Source organism: Tachyglossus aculeatus, chromosome 4 (assembly GCF_015852505.1).
Source record: "Tachyglossus aculeatus isolate mTacAcu1 chromosome 4, mTacAcu1.pri, whole genome shotgun sequence".
Taxonomy (NCBI): domain Eukaryota; kingdom Metazoa; phylum Chordata; class Mammalia; order Monotremata; family Tachyglossidae; genus Tachyglossus; species Tachyglossus aculeatus.
The window spans coordinates 102,312,732-102,340,173 of record NC_052069.1 but is presented as its reverse complement, the minus strand read 5'-3'; the positions used below and the strand labels follow the sequence as shown (position 1 = coordinate 102,340,173).

Here is a 27,442-nt window from a genome sequence, read left to right as displayed (position 1 = left end):
GCCCGCCACCTAAAACTCAACATGTCCAAGACTGAACTCCTTGTCTTCCCTCCCAAACCCTGCCCTCTCCCTGACTTTCCCATCACTTGACAGCACTACCATCCTTCCCGTCTCACAAGCCCGCAACCTGGGTGTCATCCTCGACTCCACTCTCTCATTCACCCCTCACATCCAATCCGTCACCAAAACCTGCCGGTCTCACCTCCACAACATCGCCAAGATCCGCCCTTTCTTCTCCATCCAAACCGCTACCCTGCTCGTTCAAGCTCTCATCCTATCCCGTCTGGATAACTGCATCAGCCTCCTCTCCGATCGCCCATCCTCTTGTCTCTCCCCACTTCAATCCATACTCCACGCCGCTGCCCAGATCGTCTTTGTCCAGAAACGCTCTGGGCATGTTACTCCCCTCCTCAAAAATCTCCAGTGGCTACCAATCAACCTAAGCATCAGGCAGAAACTCCTCACCCTGGGCTTCAAGGCTGTCCATCACCTCGCCCCCTCCTACCTCACCTCCCTTCTCTCCTTCTACAGCCCAGCCCGCACCCTCCGCTCCTCTGCCGCTAATCTCCTCACTGTGCCTCGTTCTCACCTGTCCCGCCGTCGACCCCCGGCCCACATCCTCCCCCTGGCCTGGAATGCCCTCCCTCCGCACATCCGCCAAGCTAGCTCTCTTCCTCCCTTCAAAGCCCTACTGAGAGCTCACCTCCTCCAGGAGGCCTTCCCAGACTGAGCCCCCTCCTTTCTCTACCCGTTCCCCCTCCCCATCCCCTCCACCTTACCTCCTTCCCTTCCCCACACCACCTGTATATATGTATATATGTTTGTACATATTTATTACTCTATTTTATTTGTACATATTTATTCTATTTATTTTATTTTGTTAATATGTTTTGTTCTCTGTCTCCCCCTTCTAGACTGTGAGCCCACTGTTGGGTAGGGACTGTCTCTATATGTTGCCAAGTTGTACTTCCCAAGCGCTTAGTACAGTGCTCTGCACACAGTAAGTGCTCAATAAATATGACTGACTGAATGAATGAACACCTTTCTTCTGAAAGGCTGACAAGCCAACTGTATTTATTATCTCTTTACCCCAAAGCACCCATTCTTTCTAGGGCTGTCACCAGACATATCAAAGCAATGGAACCTGAACATTCCTGCATTACATCACTGGTTATACTCACTTTCCTGCTGCTGCTATAAACCCCTGCTTTCAATTCAGAAAGCCCCCAGGGCCCCAGTCCTTAAACAGTTTAATGGGCTAGAATCATTATTCTTTTCGGAGACATCACTCCGGTAATTTTGATCCCTGAAAAAGAAAATGAACTTTGGTTTTATATTTCAGATCTGGGGGGAGGGGAGGGAGAAGAGTCTGTTAAACCTACCTCTGTTACCTCTGTTAAACCTACCATTTGAGAGGTTAGTTAAGTACCGCAGACTTCTCCCCAAAGGAGTCTCATTCTGTTTAAATGCTCACATTGCAAAGAACTCCAGAAGGTCTGGCCAGGACAAGGAGGGCCTCATCACCCAACTCAGTGGGCAACTCCATGAGCCACATGGTTTTGCATATTTCTGACGCCTCCTTCGTTTCCTCAACTGCCTCCTCCGTTTCCTCAACTGCCTCCTCCGAAACAAAGCACCTTTACATTTCCACAGACATGGACCACAAGAATCAATCAACTGTATTTACTTCGTGCAGAGTGCTGTACTAAGCGCTTGGGAGAGTACAACGTACTGGTGCTGTAGTTGGCAGACCACATTCCCGGCCCAAGAATTCCCTACTTTGGACATGCAAAGGCAACAATGAATATCCAGATTCCATCAGCAAATGTCCACGACCCAAGGAGTTTTCTCTTTTTGGACAGAATGATCACTTCCTCAAAAAAACAAGACAAAACGCAGTTCCCTTATCTCCTGTAAGGAAGCAGCGAGCAGGCCTGAGGAACTCTGAACCACACATCTAACTACTTCGCCGTCTGAGCTTGACAGGAAATCCCCACCTTTCAGGCAACATTAACGCAACGCCAGGAGGAGTTTTGCTCTCCATAAACTGATACGACAGTCGAACCAATGCACTTCCTCCTTCACAAAAAAAAAAAAAAATAGCCAGTCAAGAGGAGTTAGTCTTTCCATTTCCAAAGGATGTGAACTGAATTCACTTCAATAAAGTGGAACGCTAGAAGGACAGTGGTCCTCTGTCAAACAATACAAGGCTCCTGGATAGCACTGTTCTCCCAGGTTGCAAGAAAGAGACTTCCTTTTGATTTACAGTCCATTAGGAAACAAAAGCCATCCAGTGAAGATTTTTTTTTTTTTACCATGTCATCCCCAAGTGTAAAAAGAAAGGGGAGCCTTCTGAGGTCGGCCAAGAGGGCAAGTCATTCATGATGTCTGTGAAATCTTTTACAGTCCCCAATATTTGCCACTGCCCTACATCCTCAAGGACATTTCAAGTTGTTTTTCAAAGGAGAATCACAGCAAATGGTAGAGGGAGTCCATGGCCCCTTTCCTAACCTTTGTTTACCACTTGATTTGACATTTATATTCCTTTCGGAAAGTGAAAACTTTTCAGAATGAAAACTCCATTTTTCACTGGATGTCTTCCTCCAGAAATCCCTTCTAGTGAAAGTGGTCTTCATGGCTAGTGATATATTTCAGGACCCCTGTTCTCTCTTCAGGATTCAGTTGCCCATGCCCACAGGCAATGAAACGGCCTCTTTAGGCTCTTGAAAAGCTTTGAGCAGGGCAAATGGTTTTAAGTAAAGGATACCTTGCTCCTAAACTGTCAGAAAAGGGCTCCCCAAGTCTCCCCAGATTCCTTGCTCTCCAGAGAATGTGACTTTTTGGAAGGGGTTTGGTTCTAATCCATTTCTTTCAAGTGAGATTTAATGAGCAGGGTCATTGTTTTACTTAACCTTGACCAAAGGAGAGACATTAGGCCAGGTTTGAACAAAGCTACTTGGATGCCTATAAAGCTTTCAAGGTAACTGAAGGTTTATCAGCACTTTCAAAATTAACAAAGTAGTCCAAGGACAGCCATAAGAGGGAGCGTATTATTTCTGGGCAATTGATGGAATGGTGGCAACTATAAACTGCTGCATATTAGCATACTCATGGACATTAAAAACTGTAAAATGTGTATCATCCTGAACACATCTTCATTTACTCAGGGCTACCTATGGCTGATGGCACACAGATGTTACACTGGTTTGCACAGGGTTTTATCAACCTTAGTATACCATTTTTGGTTTGTTCTAGTATTACTCGCCATTGTTTCTGCAGCAAGTGGGGCAGGAACAAAAAATGCTCCTTGGTTGGCCAAGGGAAAGGAAGGAGAAAGCTGTTAACACAGGAGTTGGGGAGGGGATAAGAGATAAAAGGACAGGAGAGGGTGAAGGTTCAGAAAGGGGAAAGAATGTCCCGGGAAAATCTTGTCTAAAATTTCTACTGTGCTTATTCCGAGGAATAAAAGAAGAATTTCTGTTCCCTCTTTCTGTCACCATGCCTAAGAGGACAAACAAACAGATCCATATTTCACTTAATTTTGCTTCAATGTCAAATAGGTGCTGGGGGCAAGACAGTATTTTAATTCTAAGGCAGCTATGCTAGCCAAACTAGCACTTTATTGCTCCATGTACACACACCCCATCCATCACTTTCCTTCCTCATTATTGCAAACTCTGTTAGTGATATAGAGACTCAGCACCCTATGGAAGCCAAAAGATCATGTTCTTAGTTATAACTGGGAAAGCTATTCCTCCTATTTCTCTATAGCAAACTAAATGAACAGTACTTTCATTCCTTGAGGATTTCCACAATAGTCTGGTCTCAAGGCCAGTCAAAACAGATCAGCCAGGCTAAACTAGAAGATTAAGATCTGAAATGTTTAAGGAATAACCCACATACATTTAAAAATGTAATGCCGGAAAGAATCTTTCTTCTGTGAAAAATTATGTGAAAAATTTCAGTCCTAGAAGTAATCTGGAGCTGGGGCAGAAGAGGTAAATTAAGTAAAAGTCAGCCAGGGGCTCAGAATAAAGGTAGCTTTTAGACCAAGAGTATGGCAGGTTGCCATTAGAGTAGCAAGCAAGGTCACTCATGGGGTAAACAGTTCAGGACCTTTGTCCACTTAAGACTTTGGCTTGGGCGGCCTGCACTTACTCCTCTAGCACCATGATCTTCAGTTAACTTTAATTGCTTTTAACCTGATCCCAGCTACATGAGCCATGAACAATCTGGGCCTTGAAGGACTTTTCCTGTTCTAAATGGCCCCTTAGTTTAAAGTCTAGGATAAAAGAAAAATCAGAGTTCCTCCTGCATTCAGAGATGGGGACTGGTTGGGCCAGGGCTTCTCTTCCCCGTAACTACCATAAAGGTCCAGGAACTGTTGATTACTTGGCCAAAACTGGGGTTGGGGTGCGATAGGGGTGGAGGTGAAGGTAGAAATAAGGGAAAGGATACGTACCGGAGTGGATATTTAATGGGGCATGAAAATTATATATACAAAAACTGTAGGAGAATGGGAGCACTTCATTGCCTAGGTGATGCAGAAGCCCTGAAATGGGGCGGGAGGTGGGGAGGAAGATATAAATAGGGGAGATTAGAGATGAATCGGGGGGAGGTTCCAAGGAGATGTGATTTTAGAAGAGCCTAGAAGATGGAGAACTGTCAATCTGAAAGGGAAGGGAGTTTCAGGTCAGGAGGAGAGCACAGGGAGTAGGTTAGTTTGAGAGGAGTGAAGACTCTTAGCTTGGGGTGTAGTGGGAGAAAAGTGGTTAAGTAAGAAAGAATCGATTAGTCCATAGTACTTACGAGCACCCAGTATTTCCCATCTGGGTATTCTCTCCTAGTGCTTACTACAGTATTCTGCATACAGTAAACAATTAATAAATGCTATTATTGCCGCTACTACTTCTGAGGGTTTGGGAGAGCACAATAATAACAATAATAATAATAATGGTATCTTTTAAGTGCTTACTGTGTGCCAGGCACTGTACTAAGCGCTGGGATGGATAAAAGCAAATCACGTTAGACACAGTCCCTGTCCTCCATGGGGCTCACAGTCTTAATCCACATTATACAGATGAGGTCACTGAGGCACAGAGAAGGGCACACAGCAGATAAGAGACCGTGCTGATATTAGAACCCATGACCTTTTGATTCCCAGACCATGCTCTATCCACTACGCAATGCTGCTCTCTCAGTAGGCTTAGTAGACGGATCCCTTCTCCCAAAAAGCTTGCAATCTACCAAGGGATAGACTTTACAATCAACTTGATAGGAGGAAGAAGGCAAAAGTGATATGACCATGAATTAGATTGTAAGCTTGTCCTCTAGACTGTAAGCTTGTTGTGGGCAGGGAATCTGTCTACCAACTCTGTTATACTGTATTCTCCCAAGAGCTTAGTTCAGTGCTCTGCACACAGTAAGCGCTCTATAAATATAAATCAATCAATCATATTTATTGAGCGCTTACTGTGTGCAGAGTACTGTACTAAGCGCTTGGGAAGTACAAGTTGGCAACATATAGAGACAGTCCCTACCCAACAGTGGGCTCACAGTCTAAATATGACTGATTGATTGATAACTAGTACTTTAATAATGGGTTACAAAAGTGTTATGGGTGCTTAGGTGGCAAAGAAATGCTGGACAGGCAATTGGGTGGGACATAAATAAAAGGGATTAAAACTTAATAGGGGAACGCTTCCAGGAGCTAGCGAGCTTTCTTCCTCTCTTTCTCTCCCTATTGACGCTTGTCTCCCCCTCTAGACTGTAAGCTTGTTGTGGGCAAGGAATGTGTCTATTGCTACATTCTATTCTCCCAAGCGCTTAGTACAGTGTTCCGCGTACAGAAAGCGCTCAATAAATACGACTGATTGACTGACGGACAGGAGGAGGGGGTTCTAAGGCAGCAGGGAGGGGGTGAGCAGGAGAGATAAGAACGCAGCCCCAGGGAGGAGGTTAACTTGAGAGGAAAGAAAAGTGTCAGCTGGGGTGGAGTGAGAGAGGAGAGGCAGAAGGAATTAATGCTCCCTCCCAGGGTTGGAACTCGTAGGGGAGAGCTTGGGATTCTTTCCTAGCCTAGGCGTTTGCTCTCGTGCTGAACACCTGCCACGTGCCAATCCCACTCCTACCTTTCCGGTTCATCCCCATCTGGAGGCACTTGAGCAGTCGGCAGTACTGACATCGGTTCCGCTGCTTGCGAGACATGACGCAGTTTTTGTCACGGCTGCAGCGGTACACCCGTTTGTTGCAGATGCTCCGCTTGAAGAATCCTTTGCAGCCCTCGCAGGAGATGATGCCATAGTGTAGCCCTGTAGCTCTGTCTCCACAGATGAGGCAAGTTCGCGGCTCAGCCCGATCATCTGGAACAGAAACTGAACAAAATGAAGTGAGAGACTACAAATCCTGAAATCCTTCCACACGGGTCTTTCCTAACGAATGCCCAACCGATCGGGGACATGTTAACCAAGTGGTCGCACTTCTGGAGGCCTGGAACCTTTCCGGAGTGGGAATATAGGACAGAGCATGAGGCTGTCAGGGGTCTGTGCCTATTTGTGGCTCCGCTTCTGTCCAACAAGGCACTCCTGGACTGAAGAGTAAGTTTGGAGCACCAGCAGAGGAGGATTCAAAGGCCCCTGATCTCCTTTCCCCACTTGATGCTGGGGCTGTGTGGTTGAGTGCCATAGTTCCTTTCAATCAATCAATCAATCAATCGTATTTATTGAGCGCTTACTATGTGCAGAGCACTGTACTAAGCGCTTGGGAAGTACAAATTGGCAACACATAGGGACAGTCCCTACCCAAAAGTGGGCTCACAGTCTAAAAGGGGGACACAGAGAACAGAACCAAACATACCAACAAAATAAAATAAATAGGATAGAAATGTACAAGTGAAATAAATAAATAAATAAATAAATAGAGTAATAAATATGTACAATCATATATACATATATACAGGTGCTGTGCTAGTTCCTTTGCCACAAAGTCCCAGAAATGTAAGGAAAGAAAATCAGAATCAATCAATCAATCGTATTTATTGAGCGCTTCCTGTATGCAGAGCACTGTACTAAGCGCTTGGGAAGTACAAGTTGGCAACATATAGAGACAGTCCCTACCCAACAGTGGGCTCACAGTCTAAAAGCCACAGAAGCCACACTTGCATATTGCTGATGGTCTCCTCTCCTAAATATATTCTTCTAATGAAGCAGCATAGCCTTAGACCAGCTCTCATTGTAATTACAGAAGCAGTGTGGCATAGTGGATAGAGCATGGGCCTGAGGAGTCAGAAAGTCAAGGGGGCTAATCCCGGTTACACCACATGCCTGCTATGTGACCTTGGGCAAGTCGCTTCACTTCTCTGTGCCTCGGTTACCTCACCTGTAAAGAGTCTGTGAGCCCCATGTGGGACAAGGGATGTGTTCAACCCGATTTGATTGTATCCATTCCAGTGCTTAGTACAGCGCCTGGCGGGACAGGGATTTGTCCAACCCCTGATTATGCTGTATCTACCCCAGTGCTTGGCACATAGTAAAAAAACTGTATTAAGGAGACCATAGCTTTAATTCTATGGGGTTGCCTGTTCCAGAACCGCATTGTTTGAGGATCCTGTCTTGCCGCTTGACGTCGGAGATGGCCGGAGAGTGTTGCTGATGGATTTACTCAAAGAGCAGTGGGAGTCGTCCAGGTATCCCAATCTTAGACAAGGTGGGATTCAGACTATGGCTACGGACATCTTGAGTTTGGTTTGAAGCCTAATCCACACTGACCCTACTCTTACAGTCTCCTAAAAGATGGGCTGGCCTTCTTGATTCAATTTCCTACTTCTTTGTCTATCCACCGGCCGGTATGCTGCAGGTAACAGACTTTGGTAACCATGTATAGCTGTGTCTGTCACCAGGATTTGCCTGGGGCAAATTCAAGCGCTTAGTACAGTGCTCTGCACACAGTAAGCACTCAATAAATGCGATTGAATGAATAGTACTTATTGAGTGCTTACTGTATGCCAATCACTGTACTGTGAGCTTGGGAGAATACAATATAACAACAGACACATTCCCTCCTCACACTGAGCTCACATCCTAGAGGGGGAGACAGACATTAATATAAATAGATAAATAAATTACAGATATACACTGTGGGGATGGGAGGGAGGATGAATGAAGGAGTGGCGCAAAAGGGAGTGGGGGAAGAGGAGAAGAGAGCTTATTTACATTTTCTTTGATCTGTATCATCTGACTGATTTAGCAAAACAGTCTACCATTATCTGTATGTCTTCCTGGATGTATGACTCTAAGGTGTAGCTATCCGTACATATTAATTATTGAATGACTGCCTCTAGGACTTTGGCTGATGCTATTTGGAAAAGTTTTTCCAGGAGTGAAAGCCTATTCTTTGTTCTGCAACCAAGTTCTTTGGTGCAATCTCTAGAGTGGCTGGTTAGAATACATAAAACAGGAATGGGTCTACACTGCGCCTTGCTTTACCTCACTGATTATAGACAGAGGACCCCCACCAAATCCTGACACAACCAACCATGCCACAGTGAAGCTTTTTTGGAATTCTAATGAATTTCCAAGGCAGCCAGTTTTACTAAGCAATTTGCAGAGCCTTGATAAATAAATTAATCGAGAGTTTTTATTTAGCACTTTGAGTGCACAGCACTATCCTAAGCACTTGGGACTACAGAACAGAAAGAAGGTACATGTTCTGCCCACCCTCGCACCCAAGGAGCTTACAGTCTAATGAGGGAAAACAACAGGCAAAATATGATTTACAAATAGGGGGAGGACGAGGAAGAACAAGGATATAAAAGTTGGTAGTGCAAATAAGTCAGGATGAAATTGCTGAATAATTAAATATCCACTGATGATGATGATGGCATTTGTTAAGCGCTTACTATGTGCAAAGCACTGTTCTAAGCGCTTGGGGGATACAATGTGATCACGTTGTCCCATGGGGGGCTCACAGTCTTAATCCCCATTTTTACAGATGAGGTAACTGAGGCCCAGAGAAGTGAAGTGACTTGCCCAAGGTCACACAGCAGACTTATGGTGGAGCTGGGACACTTAAGTGCCCATAATAGTAATAAATTACAGATGTAGCTGGAATGGTGGTTGGGTTGATGCAACCTGGGTGTTGCATATCTGTAATTCTATTTTTATATCTATAATTTATTTATATTGATGCCTGTTTACTTGTTTAGAGATCTGTCTCCCCCCCTTCTAGACTGTAAGCCCATTGTGGGCAGGGATTGTTTCTATTGCTCAATTGTACTTTCCAAGTGCTTAGTACAGTGCTCTGCACACAGTAAGCGCTCAATAAATGATTGAATGAATGAATGTTGCAAATTAATTGGGGGAAATGGGAATTTAGGAGGATTTTAAAGATAGGAAGAGTTGTGGTTGGGTAAATTTGGGGAGAGAGGGGAAGATGAGGCCAGGGGAACGACATGAGCAATGGGTGAGAGGCAGGAGAGTCGGGAGCAAGGTACATTAGGAAAGTGATCTTGGGAGGGGCAAAGAGTGTGAATTAGTGAGTAGCGGGTGAAGTGAATGATAATAATAAGCATGGTATTTGTCAAGCATTAACCACATTCTACATATTATGGGAGGTAGACACAAGTAAATTGGACATGGCCCTGTCCCACACAGGGCTCACAGTCTATATGGTAGAGATAATAGATCTTTAAATTCCCATTCTTCAGATGAAGAAACTGAAGCCCAGAGACATTAAGTGACTTGCTCAAGGCCACACAGTAGGTAAGTGATAGAGCTGGGATTAGAACTCAGATCCCCTGATTCCAGAATCAACAGGTAAGCTGGAAAAAGCTATTGGAGATCCTTGAAGCCAACAGATCTTGCTTGATCTGGGAAGAAATGGAGAGCCATTGCAGACTTTTGCGGAGTGAAAAGATGTGTGTCAAGCAGATGATCAAGGCAACACTCAGCTGTATAGTCTGAAAGTGAGGAAAGACTCGAGACAAGAAGATCTGTAAAGAGGCTGATACAGCGGTCTTACTGGATATGAAGAGAACTTGAATCAATCAATAGTATCTATTGTATACCTTGAGCAGAACACTTTATTAAGAGCTTGGGAGGTTGCAGAGTTCAAAGACCAGAAGCCTCTCCCAGAAACTTACAATCCAGAATGGGAGACAGACCCTAAAATACAGTATAGGTTGGGGGAAGCAACAGGGAGTAAATATATATACCTGACTGTTCAAGACTGTGAGCCCGCTGTTGGGTAGAGACCATCTATTTGTACTTCCCAAGTGCTTAGTACCGTGCTCTGCACACAGTGAGCGCTCAATAAATACGACTGAATGAATGAATGAATGAAAGGGTGTGTGGAGTGACAGTAACATGAGAAATAGGGTGGGGAGAAATGAGAGTGGGGAGATATGAGATTGATTAGGGAAGGCCTACTGCAGGAAATGAAGGGCTCTGAAGATGGGTAGATCAGCGTTCTGCCAGATTTAAAGTGTGGGGGGTGCTCCAGACCGGAGTGCGGGTCTGAGCAAGGGGTCCTGGCAAAATAATGGTAATAATAATAATAATGGTATTTGTTAGGTGCTTACTATGTGCCAAGCACTGTACTAAGCACTGGGGTAGATAAAGGCAAACAAGGTTGGACCCAGTCCCTGTCCCACGTAGGGCTCACAATCTCAATCCCCAATCTATGGATGATGTAACTGAGGCACAGAGAAGTGAAATGACTTGCTCAAGGTCACACAGCAGACATGTGGCGGAGCCAGGATTGGAACCCAGGCCCGTGCTCTATCCTCTACACCATGCTGCTTCTTATGCTGCCTCTAGTCTCTTCTCAAGAGAGACTAGAACAGGGCACAGTGAGTAGGTTGGTAATGGTGGAGTGAAATGTGCAGGCTGCTTTGTAGGAGTGAGGAAAAGCAGTGGGGAGAGAGTTTGACTACCCATCTGTGGACCTGGGAATTTAGAGGATATCCACTATAGCAGCCCTTCACCAGGCTCTCATGCAGCTTGATTCTACAAATATTTTTAGTTGCGTTATTGTGTTAAGGTAATATAAACGTGACAAAGTTTGCCAACTAAATCAGAAGAATGTAAAGGCAAAGATCACATAATTGCATTTCCATTTCCCCCTGCACATATTTAGTGTTTCCTATTGGCACTTAGTCGGCTAAAAGCTCTTTAAATAAGAGCAGAATGTTCCTTATGGAGGAGCACAGAGAACTAGGTGCACTCTAAGGGTCCGCATTGACAACTTCAGCATTCCCTTACCCACGCACATTAAATACAGAGACTCAAAAGGCCTGCAGAGATATACACACTGTACTGTGTAACAATTGGTGGCACGAAGCCCAAGGTTTGCCAAGGAATCCCAAATGAAAGTTTGGTTTTAATTGTGACCATCAGTCCCTCCACTAACCCATCTCAGTCCTTCACAATAGTTTCACTGTCAAGATTTTCCCCTTTTCTTCGGCCAGTGTTACTATCTGAAACAAAGAGGTTGAATGAAAGCAGATTTTTTGAGGGGGTATATCGGTTAAGAATCTGCATGGTTTCCCAAGACCGTTTTTCATGTGTTCTTTTGGGGGGTTGAATTTTTTTAAACTGTAGTAACTACAGAACAGAGCTGAGATCAAAGGCTGGACTGATGTATTTCCTTACTAATGTGGTATGAGGGAATTGTATTACCTCCAAGAACCAGGCTTTATTCTCCATGTACCTCAATCCCTCCCAAACGTGCTACTTGCTATCTGGTATTAATAACAGTCAGTGTGGGCCATAGATGAGGAAGCACCAGAGACCTTCAAAACCACAGAGGAAAGGCCCAGTTAACACCAGGTCAACTCTGGAAGGGCCAGGGATGGGGATGGACTTCAGTCACTCAGGACATAAGCCTAAATTTCTCACTTCAGGGTCATTCAGTTTATGGACGACAATAGGCTGGCCATTTCAGGAGTGGTGAATGTGCTAGCCCCTGGCAGCTATCTGCCCTCCCAAGTTGTGGTAGTCGTCTCCCTCTCCCACCCCCAACTCTTACCCCATTCCCATTCTCCACAGTTTCCAATGCCACTTTTTGGAGTACCAGGAGCACCAGGAGGTCACATAGGTAGACCTGGGGGCATTACCACTGGGAAAGAAGCAGGGCAAAGTCACCTAAGCTTTGGATCCTTTTAGACCTTTCCCTCCCTCCAGCTTGGAGTTAGGCATGGCATTGGAAGAGTGTGAATACTTGGGGAGGGGATCAAGTCTAGGCTCCAAGATGTTTCATTCTGTGTTGAAGTTTACCATCTCACTTTGCCTTGGGTATTTCTTTTATACCAAAGGCCCTCAAAAGTATCCTTCCCATGAGGCTTCTCTCTGTAGGTGAATAAGCCGTGGAAGCTGTGGTCCTGAGAAATTTAGTGATTTGAACCTAAATTATAGGTCAGATCTAAATTCAACAATCTGGATCATCCAGGTAAGGCCCAAGGTCTAAATAAACTGCACTTAAAAAGAGAATTAGAGACCAGGCAGCTAAATATTTGAGGAAAAATGGCACAAAATTCCCAGCACCACTCACTGTCACCAGAGACATCTCTGCTCTGACACTGGGCAGGGAGAGAGAAGAGAGAAAAGAGAACAAGAGAGAGAGAGAGAGAGAAAGAACGAAAGAAAAGGCTACTAAATGGAAAAATCCCAAGGGACAGATGGATAGTCAACTCGGGGAAAGGCTGTTTCAGGAGCTCAAGTGTTTGCACAGGGCAAATCTGTGGCATGCCGAAATAATTTCAGGGGCTGCTTCTGTCTTAATGGCACTAACAGTATCAGGCTCGTAGCCAGTTAACGTTCAGAGGGATTTAATCCGAGTCTTTTTGGTCACCAGCCAGCAGAGGAGGGATGAAAAGCATTAGATTGAGGTCATGCACACTGGGTATCTTTTCCATGAGATTGTGTCTGTGTTTGACTCCTAAAGGCCTGGAAAAATACCTACTTGATAGCTGTTGCCGGCCTTGTGTTCGGTCTTTCCTCCCCCCACAACCACCTCGGCCACCAGTGTGTTTGAAGGAACTGGGGGTTCATACTGCTGAGAATTAAGGAGATGTGCTGAACCAGGGTTCCCAAGAAGGGTTCAGAATTTGGACTAGTGAATATGAGGTCTGCTCACTTTTTCTTTTTAACCTCGTAATTAGCTCCAGGAGAATCTTTGCTGAACATCTGGGAGAAAACATAATTCTAAATTAACAGTATAAGATGGCAAAGAAAAAGATTTAGCTACTCTTTTTTTGCCACTCACTTTCCCAATCTTAGTATGAGGGGTATAGATTTATTTTTTAATGTCTCTTCTACTACCCCAAGCAATAGGCACTGTCACATTGAATTTGGCTTTTTAAGACTTTAACACTCCCACTGAGACAGAATAGGGTTGATGCAGAGCTGAACAAGGGTCTCAGGGGACACATACTAATTTTCTGAGACAGGGCTGTCAAACTGAAAAGAAAATAATATAAATGATGGCTAAAGCAACTGACGTTATTCTAGCTGTATTCTCACTCCCTTATATCTAAAGCCAGACTTAGTTAATTGTATTTTGTACAATTCTAAAGAAGTGAAAGTCTTTTCCTATGAAAGCTTCCCTCATCACTTAATATTTTTTGGTTTTGCTGTTAGAAAAAGATGTATCACTATCCCTTGTCTTAATCATTTTGTGATCAAAATCCATATTTAAGGCAGGTAGATTTGGAAAATTTATCTGTGGTTGTGTCTGTTCTTAAGTTATTCTTCTGGCCAGTGGAAATTTTGTAAAAACGGCCCCCAAACTCTGCCTCAGAGCTGAGTGATAAGTGGGCAGGAGGGTTTAAGAAGGGATTGAAACTCAAACTAAGTCATGCACTAAGAAGCCTTAGACCTCTTGTACAATGAGAGACCGGCCATGAATGGAGACAGCAACTGCACAGGCCTGCCGTCTCAGCAGTGACTTTCAGAGATTTCTGAAAAAGGTACTGAAATGCTCTTCTGATGAGAAAAAGTCCCACTTCTAATTAATTCAGTTCCAAACTTCAGCAAACAAGCAGAGCTAACTGGATGAGAAGCTCCATCCTTATGTGGGTGGTCTCAGTCTCACATTCTGAGCTCCAGTTAGGTCAGGCATCTCGCTCCCCAGCAGTGAAATTAACGACAAACTGATTACCTGGCATTAGAAAATTCGACATCATGAAAATTTTATTTATAGGCATAGGTGTGAAATATAAATGAAAAAAATGTAGGCTTTATTTCTCCCTTCCCAAATATGAAGAACGTCACCATCAATGGGGATGGCATTCGAGGAAACTACCATTGCCCCTGAAAATCACAACAGCAAGGAATTCAACTTTCCTGTAAAAAAAAAAAAGGGGGGGTGGGGGGGTTTCGCCTTCTGGGACCCACTGGAATGTCAAATGTAGGGTCGTCCAGGACAATCAAGGCTCCTCCCCGCCCTTGCAGCTCTTCTTCCCAATGGGAGGAAACTTAATTTTGGCCAATGTGCTGCAGGGGAACCTGAGGTCCACTTGGGAATTTAGGTTGACCTCTTTGGGCACCAGTACTACGGTTTGTAGGATTTTCCAGAGGTGGGAATTACAGTAAATGAAATTTGTTCCACAAACTCTAATACCCGTGGATCAAAGAGGCCACTGTGAGTCAAACCACACCCTGGAAAAAGTCCACAAAGCAAGATGTTCATCTGGGCAAACACAAACCCATGTTTCCAAAGGCCATGGGTAGAGTTCCCCCAGCAAAAAATATAAGCCTGACATCAGCCAAAATGAAAAAGCATTCCCCCTTTCAGCATTCAAGCACTTCCCATTTCAGAACAAACAATTTAAAGGAGTCAAAATGACACTAACATTATCTCTGACCCCAGTTACCATGGCCTCTCCCTGCTCATGACAAAAAAAAAAAAAATCATGAAATGGTCACAACTCAGTTAATGGCTGCTCCACTGAAATCACAGGAAATTAATCTTGGGGCGAGAGGTTATTTCACCTCTGCCTCACACTCTTACAGGAAGAAGTGAAACCACAATTCATAGGAAGTCAGGTATTCATTCATTCAACTGTATTTATTGAGTGCTTACTGTGTGATAAGCACTTGGGAGAGTAAGTACCACTAAATCACAGCCCCGGATCACCTGCACAATCCACCTCTTTTGCTCTTGTGCTCGAGCCACAGAGTCCTGCTGGGGGAAATCTAAATATCAAGCCAACTTTGTCCACTTCAGGTTTATCCTTACATGCTTTAACTCTGCCCTCTCCTCTTCCCGGCAAAACTATCTCTCCTGTCTTATTAACAGCCACGCCCGTCACTCTTGCCAGTTGTTCCAGACATTTAACTCCCTCTTCAGGCGCCCTGCCCCTCTATCACCTCACCCTTGCCCCTAGTTGACCTGGACACTTACTTTATTAAGAAAATTGACACCATCAGTTGTGAGCTCCTTAAAATTGCCCCTGCCCCTCCTCAGTCCTTCCCACTTCCAGCCCCTTCAATTCTCCCATCCTTCCCAGCAGTATCTCTAGCGATCTCCTACCTCCTCTCAAAAACCACCCTTCTCCACATGCGCATCTGACCCCATTCCTTTGCACCTTATCAAAACTCTGGACTCCTCCCTTCTTCCCTCCCTAACCGCCATCTTCAACCATTTACTCTCCAATGGCTTCTTACGTAATGCTTTCAAACATGCCCACGTCTCCCTATCCTAAAAAAACTTTCCCTTGAACCCACAGTTCCCTCCAGTTATAGCCCCATCTCCCGCTTACCGTTTCTCTCCAAACTCCCTAAGCAAGTTGTCCATGCCCGCTGTCTCAAATTCCTCTCCTCCAATTCTCCCCTTGACCCCCTTCAATCTGGCTTCTGTCCCCTTCACTCCATAGAAACCACCCTCTCAAAGGTCACCAATGATCTCCTTTTTGCCAAATCCAATGGCCTCTACTCCATCCTAATTCTCCTCAACTTCTCAGCTGCCTTCAACATTGCGGACCACCCCCTTCTCCTGGAAACATTATCCAACTTTGGCTTCACTGACTCTGTTCTCTCCTGGTTCTTCTCATCTCTCTGGCCATTCACTCTCAGTCTCCTTTGTAGACTCCTCCTCTGCCTCCCACCCCCTAACTGTGGGGGTCCCTCAATGTTCAGTTCTGGGCCCCTTCTATTCTCCATCTCACCCAATCCCTTGGAGAACTCATTTGCTCCCGTAGCTTCAACTACCACCTCTTTGCGGATGATACCCAACTCTACATCTCCAGCCCTGATCTCTCTCCCTGTCTCCAATCTCATATCTCTTCCTGTCTTCAAGACATCTCTACCTGGATGTCCTCCCATTACCTTAAACTTAACATGTCCAAAACGGAGCTCCTTATATTCCCAACCAAACCCTCTCCTCCCCCTGACTTTCCCATCACTGTAGATGACACCACCATCCTTCCTGTCTCACAGGTCTGTAACTTTGGCGATATCCTCGACTCCTGTCATTCAACCCACATATTCAATCTGTCACTAAATCCTGTCAGTCCCACCTTCACAGCATCGCTAAAATCTGCCCTTTCCTCTCCATCTAAACTGTTACCAGGTTAATACAATCACTCACCCTATCCTGCCTGGATTACTACATCAGCCTCCTTGCTGACCTCCCAGTCTCCTGTCATTCCCCACTCCAGTCCATATTTCACTCTGTTGCCCAGATCATTTTTCTACAAAAATGTTCAGGACATGTCACCCCACACCTAAAAAAACTCCAGTGGTTGCCCATCCACCACTGCATCAAACAAAAACTTTTCACCATTGACTTTACAGCGCTCCACTACCTTGACCCCTCCTACCTCACCTCACTTCTCTCCTTCTACAACCCAGCCGCACACTTTGCTCCTTTAGTGCTAACCTTCTCACTGCGCCTCAAACTTGCCTGTCTCAATGCCAACCCCTAGCCCATGCCCTGCCTCTGGCCTGGAACGCCCTCCCTCTTCAAATCCAACAGACAATTACCCTACCCCCGTTCAAAGTCTTATTGAAGGTACATCTCCTCCAAGAGGCCTTTTCAGTCTAAGTCCCACTTTTCCTCATCTCCCACTCCCTTCTGCATCACCCTGACTTGCTCCCTTTGCTCTTCCCCCACACCAGACCCACAGCACTTAAGTACATATTTGTAGTTTTATTCATTTGTATTGATGTCTGTTTCCCCCGCTCTAGACTGGAAGCTCATTGTGGGCAGGGAATGTGACTGTTTATTGTTGGACTGTACTCTCCAAAGCACTTAGTACAGTGTTCAGCACACAGTAAGAGCTCAATAAATGACTGAATGAATGAATGACAATAAAACAGACGCAGTCCCTGCCTACAATGAGCTCACTTATTACCCTGCCCAGAGAGATTAGGATGACTTCTTCTGAAATTTTAACAGATCTCTGTGGAAATGAAAAAAAAATCAATCAATGGTGTTTATTAAGCTCTTACTATATACAGAATACTATTACATGTTTGGAAGAGTATAAGAGAGTTAGAAGACATGATCCTTGCCTTCTAGATTACAGTCTAGGGGAGTCTATAATCGATGCCCCAATACACTTTACAGCACTACATTTGCATGCAAGAAACAAGGGCCAAACAGAAAAGGATTCATCCAAGGCTGAGGGTCTGCTTCAGATAGTAAACAGGTGAGGCAACTGCCTCACTGCAGACGACTGGAGGTAGGGGAGGGGCATAGGGCAGGAGGGAGGTTGAGAGAGAAGTGGTTAAAAATTTAAAAGTACCCATCATCCAGAGGGAGCACCTGTATGAAAGGGGACATAGTGGTTTAGGAGCAAGGAGGTTTATTTCCCCTCCATACTGAGAAATCCTCTGAATTTGGGGGGTTTGAATGGGAAGGGATGGGGTAGAGAATTTTTCCTCGCCTTAGGGCGACCAAATGTTGGAAGTCAGCCCTGCCTGGGCCTCCTTTATAGGAAATCCTTCCCCACACACTAATGAGAGCCATAGTAGTAGCTAAAAATCTCTGGCTTTTGCTTATCTTACAATTTAACACTCACCTAGTTTTCCTAATTCCTTTTCAATTGGATTTTTAAAAGACTATCGCTTAACTCTCCCTATCCCGTGAAAATTAGTTTCTTTCCTTAGCCTCAAGAAAGTCAAGGACACTGATTTAACTAACCATTTATAGGAGGACTTTGTTGTTTATTTTCTTCTAAATTTCTTACTCTTATGGGAAGAGGGATCCCTTCGCCTACTCTCCTCATCGTGTCTATTCTTCTGTCCGAACTTCAACAATTAGCCCAAACTCCTTGAACTCTTAACTTCAATCTTCAGAATCCAAAGGTGAGGGCTAATATCATTTGTGCCATGTGGTAACACACACTTGTCATAATCTCTCTCAAGTAAATCAATTACAAACTAAAATGGGCTTTGTGATTGATTCCACAGAGACTCCTGAAATTCCTCAATTGTGTGACTCCCAGTTGCTGAAAGTCAGTTTCTCTAGTAGGGACAGTAGGGATAGAATTTAGTAGCTGCATTTATAGCTGCTGGGTTTATCAGCACATATTACCCCTAAGTTAAAGGGTGTGATTGGCTCTGAGGGAAGGTATTTGTGTGTTTGGCTTAACTGGAGAATATTTATGAGCTGGATGTATGTAAGCCTCCATCCCATTTGTACGCAATTTGGGGGTTACTTTGGCACGAAGTCATTTTATTCATTTGGTCTCCAAATGCTCCATATGTATAGCCCCTAGCACAACCATGGATCATGTGGATTTCCACACCATGCCTTTTATTCTTTTTTATTGTTTTGAAGAAGAAGAGAATTGTGTTGCTGAATTATTGTTAACATTTGTGAATGTAAAGCCTGCCCACTTTTTAAAATAATCATTAATACATCCTTGTAATATCATATTCAATTTATACTAAACAATCGACTCAGGATCCGCTTCTGTTTCTTCGCATCGGACACCTGGAAACTGGAGAGGATGAGGAGGAGAGGTGAAAAGGAGCAGGAGGTATCTGGGTCTGCTTGAGAAAGGAGGAGGCAGGGTCCCAGACATCTGCACGCAGGCTGGTTTTCAGTTAGCCATATTTTTCCTTGCTTACTCGGTCTGCCATCTTTTGTATTTTTGGTTAGAATGTTAAGGAATTAAGCAATGTTAGTAAGCAATATTAATCTGACAATGCAAGCTTCCTTGAACCACAGTGAGCAAACCCCTGCATAACTGAACTTAGGTGTACTCATCAATGGTATTTATTATGCTTTACTATGTGCAGAAAACTGTATTAAGTGCTGATAAGGGTCAGGTTTACAGTAATAAATTAGATGATTCAGATGACTTAAAATAGTGGGATAACTGTACTAGGAGTATTTCCAGGTCTGATTTTACATGGATAATTTGGTAGCGTAAACCATGTTTTTCTACTGGTCTCTAAGGTCCTTTGTTTACTTAGAGCTTCCAATTTTAATCCACAATAGAAGCTCAGGAGTCTTTTTGCTATTGTTTTTCCAACAAAATCAGCAGTCATTTCAGATCTTAAAAATTTTATGTAGTATCATCATCATCAATCGTATTTATTGAGCGCTTACTGTGTGCAGAGCACTGTACTAAGCGCTTGGGAAGTACAAATTGGCAACATATAGAGACAGTCCCAACCCAACAGTGGGCTTTAAGTTGAAAAAAAAGTATCTACTGCATAGTTACCAATTTTCTCAACTCATCATGCCCTATTTTTAGCCCCCATGCCCAAACTACCATCCCTTGATGACCAAACGGATGCTCTCAATACCAATTTGCTATTGAACTCAACTCACTCACTCCTCTATCCCTTCGCTGATCTTGTACCACTAACCCACAGCCCTAGATCCCCTCCAGCGACTGTTTCCTCCTAGATCCCCTCCAGCGACTGTTTCCTTCACTCTTGGGCACGAGCCACGGAGCACTGCTGGTGGAAATCTAGATATCAGGCCGATATCACAACTAGATATAACTTTGCCCTCTCCTCTGGCTGGCAAAATTACTTTTCCATCCTTATTGACAGCCATGCCTATTGCCCTTGCCAGTTTTTCCAGATGTTTAACTCCCTCCTTAAGCCCCATCCTCCCGCCTCCCCCATTTCTTGTCCCGAATGAACTGGCCACCTACTTTTATTGAGAAAATTGAAACTATCAGGCATGATCTCCCTTAAATCTCTCCTGCCTCTCCCAGCCCCTCCCTCCTCCTGCTCCTTCTTCAATTCTCCCTTCTCTCCCAGAAGTATCTCAGAGGAGAACCCCTGTCTTCCCTCAAAACCCACTCCCGTCACCTGCACAACCGACCCCATCCCTTCGCACCTTATCAAAGCACTCGGCCCCTCCCCTCTTCCCTCCCAAACAGCCATCTTCAACCGTTTGCTCTCCAAGGGCCTCTACCCCACTGCTTTCAAACATGCCTACGTCTCCCCTATCCTAAAAAAAACCCCTCCCTTGACCCTGCAGGTCCTTCCAGTTACTGATCCATCACCCTCCTACCATTCCTCTCCAAACTCCTGGAGCAGGTGGTCTACACCCTCTGACTCAAGTCCCTCTCTTCCAATTCTCCCCTTGACCCCCTGCAATCTGGCTTTACTCCACAGAAACCACCCTCTCAAAGATCACCAATGACCTTCTTGCCAAATCCAATAGCCTCTATTCCACCCTAATCCTCATCAACCTTTCGGCTGCATTCAACACTGTCGACCATTCCCTTCTCCTGGAAACATTATCCAACCTTAGCTTCACTGACACGCCTCTCCTGGTTTTCCTCCTATCTCTCTGGCCATTCATTCTCAGTCTCTTTCATGGGTTCTTCCTCTGCCTCCGCTCCCTAACTATGGGTGTCCTTCAAGGTTCAGTTCTGGGCCCTCTTCTATTCTTCATTTATACCCACTCGCTTGGAGAACTCATTTGAACTCATTTACTCACATGGACTCAACTACCACTTCTAGGTAGATGGTACCCAAATCTACATCTCCTCCCCTGATCTCTCTTGCTCGGGAGTTTCGCATTTCTTCTTGCCTTCATGACATCTTTACCTGGATGTCCTGCCATCACCTCAAACTTAACATGTCAAAAACAGAACTCCTCCTATACCCACCCAAACCCCGCTCTTCCAGACTTTCCCATCACCGTAGATGGCAACACCATCCTTCCTGTCTCACAAGTCCGTAACTCTGGCATTATCCCTGACTCCTCGCTCTCATTCAACCCATATTTAATCAGTCATCATTATCATAACAATAATAACATTTGTTAAGCGCTTACTATGTGCCAGGCATTGTACTAAGCCCTGAGGGTGGATACAAACAAATCAGTTTGGAAGCAATCCCTGTCTCCTGTAGGGCTCACAGTTTCAATCCCCACTTGAAAGATGAGGTAACTGCGGCACACAGAAGTGAAGTGACTTGCCCAAGGTCACGTAGCAGACAAGTGGCAGAGGCAGAATTAGAACCCATGACCTTCTGATTCCCACGCCCATGCTCTACCCACTACACCAAGCTGCATCTCTATATCCTGCTCCCTATATGCTCACCATATCCTATCGGTTCCACCTTCACAACGTCAATAAAATCTGCCCTTTCCTCACCATCCAAACTACTACCACGTTAATCCAAGCACTTATCTTCTTCCACCTTGATTAACAATAATAATAATAATGATGGCATTTATTAAGCACTTACTATGTGCAAAGCACTGTTCTAAGCGCTGGAGAGGTTACAAGATGAGTACGTTGTCCCACGGGGGGCTCAAAGTCTTAATCCCCATTTTACAGATGAGATAACTTAGGCCCAGAGAAGTTAAGTGACTGGACCAAGGTCACACAGCTGACAATTGGCAAGGCCGGTATCAGCCTCCTTGCTGACTGACCTTCCTGCCTCTGCCTCTGCCTCCAGGGTTGGCCTGGAACCCCCTCCTTCCTCAAATCTGCCAGACAATTACTCTCCCCTCCTTCAAAGCCTTATTGAAGACACATCTCCTCCAAGAGGCCCTCCCTGACTAAGCCCTCATTTCCTTTTCTTCCACTCCCTCTGCATCGCCCTGACCGGCTCCCTTTGGTCATCCCCCTCCCAGTTCTAAAGTACTTTATGTACATATCCATAATTTATTTATTTATATTAATAACTCTCTCCCCCTCCAAACTGTATGCTGCTTGTGGGAAGGGAATGAGACTGTTACATTGTTATACTGTATTCTCCCAAGTGCTTATGTTAGTGCTCTGCACACAGTAAGCGCTCAATAATATGACTGATTGATAGATGTACCCAGAATAGCTAATCCTAAATTGCAAAATTAAAAGGAGGCTGGCAGGGCTTCTATAAAAGTTGAAGAATGGATGGAAACCTCAGTTCCGATGATAAAGCATACAGACTGGGGAAAAAGTACCACCACTAATTTTTGGTTTTACATATGTGGTTGGGATGTGCAGTTCGTTCCATATTTTATCCCTATAGTTAATTCAGGTGGGACTCCTCCCTCTTAGCTATTAAATTAAAGTTTAGCTATTAACTTTATCCAGTAGATTTTCCCTCCCCCCTCCCCCCCATCCAGCAGTTTAGAGGCTGATGACCTGAGAGATCTAATTGTGATTAGAACTTCCAGTGACCCGGAACAAATCCTAAGGAAACACCAGGGAGAGAGGTTGGAGCATCTTCGGTCTTACTCTTCTTTAAAAAGGAGGGCTTGGTCTAAAGTTTCTATTTTTTGGTGACTGATAGATGGACAAGGCAGGAGAGCATATGAGAGAGAGAGAGAGAGAGAGAGAGAGAGAGAGAGAGAGAGAACTAAATGATATTTCTCAATTTTTTGACCCTCAAAAACTGTATTATGGATGCCCAGAAGTTGCAGCACTGGTTCCTGAAGTTCAAAATGGCTATAAACTGTAATTAAATGATCTTTTCTTGTCAGTCAAAAAAGAGCAATCTACAACTAGGTACAACTAGGGAGAGAAAGCACAGGGCGGTATTACAATGCACCAATTGCTTAACATTACTGAAGGAATGACTTCTCACAAGCCCCTATAGAACTATAAAGGCCCCTGATGCTATACCACTGGAGCAGTTGCCTGTGTACTGAGGAACGGGGCCTGGTTTTTGAGGAGCTGGAAGGTGATAATAATAAAATAAAGGGCTTTGAAATCACCTGAAAAAGAAAGTGAATTCAATTTGTTAGTTTTTCAACCTAGGTTCTTTCTTCTTTTTCCTAGAACGGTATTTTATTATTTGTAGTCATTCAGTTTTCGTAAAGAAACCACCTAAGACTGCCAAAAGGCAAAGTGAAACAACGGTTGCTAGGACACCAATTATTTAATCAAGACAGAAGTAAAAATATATTTGAGTATTGCAATAAAACAAACATAGAGCTGTTCCTGGAAAAGCAAGATAAATCTATATTCCTCACAAAGGGGGAAAAAAACCAGTATTAGGAAGAAACTTAAGAAGGAGCTTTGTTTTTCCCCCTTCCCCAGTGAAAAATTGAAGAGATTGAACTTTTGGCATGTAATTTATGATCAACTTTTAGATGGTGCACAACGAATCAAACCAACTACCTTCACTGCCTTCAAGGAGCTTTCAGTCTCTGGGATATTTATATATATATATATATATATATATTTTTTTTTTTTTTTTAAAGAAGTCAAAGACAACTCCCCAAGTAAAGGGTCAGCTGGCCAAATGTTTGCCATTGACACTTTTTAATATATTTATCTCAGAGACTGTAAGCTCCTTGTGAGCTGGGAAGATGGCCACTGATTCTCCCAAGCACTTAAAGTGCTCTGTATACAGCAAGTGCTCAATAAATACCAAGGATTGTTTTTCTCAACAAAGCTGCATGATTTGTTTCCTGGAGTAACTAAACCACAAAATACTGTGCCCTTACCTTCCCTGCTCAATCATCCCCTCTAAAAACTGCGTCAGTGTCTTAAAAGACCTTCCAAGTGATTTTTCTGGAATGTTATCTATTAGTTTTTATCTATTTTCACTAAATTTCTAGTGCCCCCAGTGAGAAGAGGCAGCCTTGTTTGGCCCTCAGGGGACCAGTGTGCAATGTCAAATAAGTTTGTGCTCTCGCTCATACTATAATCACCTTTTTTCCCACAGACTGTTTCTACACTAACAAATGTAATTTCATTATTTGCAAAACTTGAGAGAATATGCTAACAAAAACCACCAAAACAAAATAAAAAAAACCCATATCTACAGAAAGCACTATTCTTTGGGGATCCTTTTGGTAAAAAACAAAACATGACTGATGTCACTGTAGAAACAACCTCACAGTTGCCTGCCTTTAGTCTTCAGTGTAGGAGAAATTCATTACTATTAAATAAAAATACCTGAACTATTAAAGTTTAGCAAGGAGCTGTTAGGGATATTCAGAAACCTCTTTCCATAGGGTTTGTTTTTTTTAACCTCACTTTGCAAAATAGGCCTGTGATGCGAACATGTGTATTACTATTCATTTCATTCTTTATGCAGAGCCCAAAATGAAGCTAACACACTCCATATGTACCATCAACATACAAAATGAATCCCACAGTGTCTCACTATTCATCCTTACCATTACCATTTGGGGATACTGAATGATAAATCTGAAGACAATCATCAAAATGGTTTTAGATACATCAATGAATCTAAAGGAATTTAACCTTATTGAGCATGCTACAATGCCTTATCCCTTCCCACTTCAAATGCCAACTGAAAGCATTCCAACAAAGACAAATTTGGTTCAACCTTTGGACTAGACTGTAAGCTACCTCTAGACTGTTAGCTCACTGTGGGCAGGGAATGTATCTACCAACTCTGTTATACTGCATTCTCCTAAAGGCTTAGCATGGTGCTCTGCACACAGTAAGTACTCAATAAATATGACTGATTGATTAGTTCAACCTTCAAAAACTGGGAAAAATTAGTATTCAAGCCAAAACGTGTCTTCTCCTTACGCCCCAGAAATGGTCCCTTAAGAGAAAAATATGCAGTGAGAGAGGTCATGGCAGATGGCCATGGTGAACCTTGTCTTTGATGGTGAAATATTATTTCAGTAAACAGACTGTGGGAAGGGTAGTTTATTCATTATGCTAAGGGGTTGGGTTATTCTCATATAACCCAAAACCAACACTCTGTCTCTTCCATTGACAACTCTAACACTGTACTTACGATACAATGGAGGTGACTAGTAGCAGGGCACCTGAAAAAAGTTCGGAGGGGATGAATGCACAATTCCAAGTTAATCACTTGGGAATTTGGGAATATTCCCTCTAACCAATGTAGTTACCTAAAGAAAAAGCTCTGCTAGAACCGTGATCTACAACCACCTCAACAAATTTCAAACCAATAGTTAGGGATCACTGTCTTGAGGAATCTGTAGTCAAAACAGTTGTTTAGGATGTTTACCTAAAAAATTGGGCTCCATTTTGTTCCACAGAAGAACAATCAACTTGTAAATAGTTGAGGCTCAAGCCTATCTTTCAGTATTCATTCATTCGTATTTATTGAGTGCATACTGTGTGCAGAGCACTGTACTAAGTGCTTGGGAAGTACAAGTTGGCACCATATAGAGACGGTCCCTACCCAACAGCGGGCTCACAGTTAGAAGGGGGAGACAGACAACAAAACAAAACATATTAACAAAATAAAATAAATAGAATAGTAGAATCGAGTATGTCTAGTCAGAGCTATTAATGTGACCAAACATTAAACAAACTTTTGAGAAAATGAACCCCCACTATTTTGGCATTTGTTCCAAACATACATTTACATTACTTTTGACCACTGCCAGGCATATTTAAAAGGCACAGCAAATAAAAATTAGTAACACAACGCTCACACACACCTTAGTAACTACTTTAGACGAGTTTCCACCAAGCCAAGAGCAGTCTGCTACTTTCATCAGACACTGAAGGCAAGAGGAATCCTTTACATGACGGAAACACCAGGCACCTTAACAGCATTACCATATGTTGAGGTGGATTTCTCTCACCATTGTCAAATACTAATTTGAAATGGGCTAGTGTACTCCAAATATCTATGATTAGACAAACAAAAGTTTTCAGGATATGACAGGCAAAATGTTTGTTTAAACTGTAGGAGAAAACCAGGTGAAGGTTTTTCACATGTTTAATTTATATCAAAGGATAAATTATATCATTTCTTACCTTTGGACACCACTGTTCCCTGGCCTGATTTTATCAGCCAATCTATCAATGGTATTTATTGAGTGCTTACTGTGTGCAGAGTTCTGTACTAAGGGCTTGGGAAAGAACAATACAACAGAATTGGTAGATCCTATTCCTGGACATTGGGTTGGCTCTTAATATACTGCACATGACTTCTATCACTCTCCCTGAAGTGAAGGCTTGGGGGAGCTTCAGAGATGAGTTACAGATGAGCCGCAGCTGGCACTAATTTTTCTGCCTCTCCTTTCTCAAGATCCTTTGAATAAGTTCTCTCCAGGCACCTCTTCGAGTTGCCTCTACTGCCTCCGCCTAGCTCTCCCCCTTCATCCTCTTCTGTTGAGGCCAACAGACTAAATGGAAGTTACGAATTGCTCAATCCAGGGCGTGAAGAACTGAAGGTCTAAGGCCCAGGCCCAGCAAGAACTATGTATGAAAGGCACAGGACACTCCCTAACTGTATTACAATTTCAAATACTCTCAGTCCTGTCAAAATATGTATTCGCAATATCGCTTTGGATAGGATGTGATTTGGGAATCAGGGAATGTTCTGGAAAATGGGATTTATTTCGGCATGGCATGCCATGTTATTGAAGCAACTGCTTAGGCACAGGCATGCAGCGTTGGAACAGGTGAGTCCTAAATTAAGAGTTTTCCTTAAGTTGAGGTTTCCCAAAACACAACCCTTTGATTTCAAAATTAGATGTATGTGCTCAAAAGACTACAAATAAAGGCATACTTTTACGGTTCACCTATGGGACGTTAATCTGCTTTAGGGTCCTACTGAACATCTCAAGTATCATGAACCTATGATTCAATACGACTGTCAACACTTGGAACACTGTTCCACTGTCTACCTGACCAAAACATTGGGAGAAGGATTAACAAAACACCTCTCTTCTAATCTCTATGGCGTAAACTCAGTTCAACCATATCCCACCCCCAATTTCTGTCACTGCCTGCCTCTTGTCCCCCATCAACACTACCATAAATCCTTTGGCAGAAGGCGAAATTCCATGGTTACAATGAATAGCCCAACTTGACAGACCTTTCCAGGTTGAGAATGTGGCTGGGTTTCAGTACTGCTAACAAGGACGCAATCAAGGATCTATAAAACTATCTATGTACGTTCATCCTGGGAACTGGGAGCCACAAATTAACACCGCTCCGGCAAAAAGAACCCTAATCCATGGTGCCTCAATCTCCAGTACTTCTTAAAAGCCCATCTCTGGCTCCTCATTACAAGGGCAGCAATGGATTTCTCACCTCCAGTATCGAGACATCTTTTATTAA

At 43.7% G+C, this 27,442-nt stretch overlaps 1 protein-coding gene across 1 annotated transcript in view; it reads right to left on the bottom strand.

Annotated features, from left to right (window-relative positions):
• The window catches only part of NR6A1 (nuclear receptor subfamily 6 group A member 1), a 224,927-nt gene that overhangs the window by 30,316 nt on the left and 167,169 nt on the right, over positions 1 to 27,442 (bottom strand). The window contains 1 exon segment of the mRNA XM_038745192.1: positions 6,132 to 6,374. Coding sequence (XP_038601120.1) covers positions 6,132 to 6,374 — 243 coding nt within the window.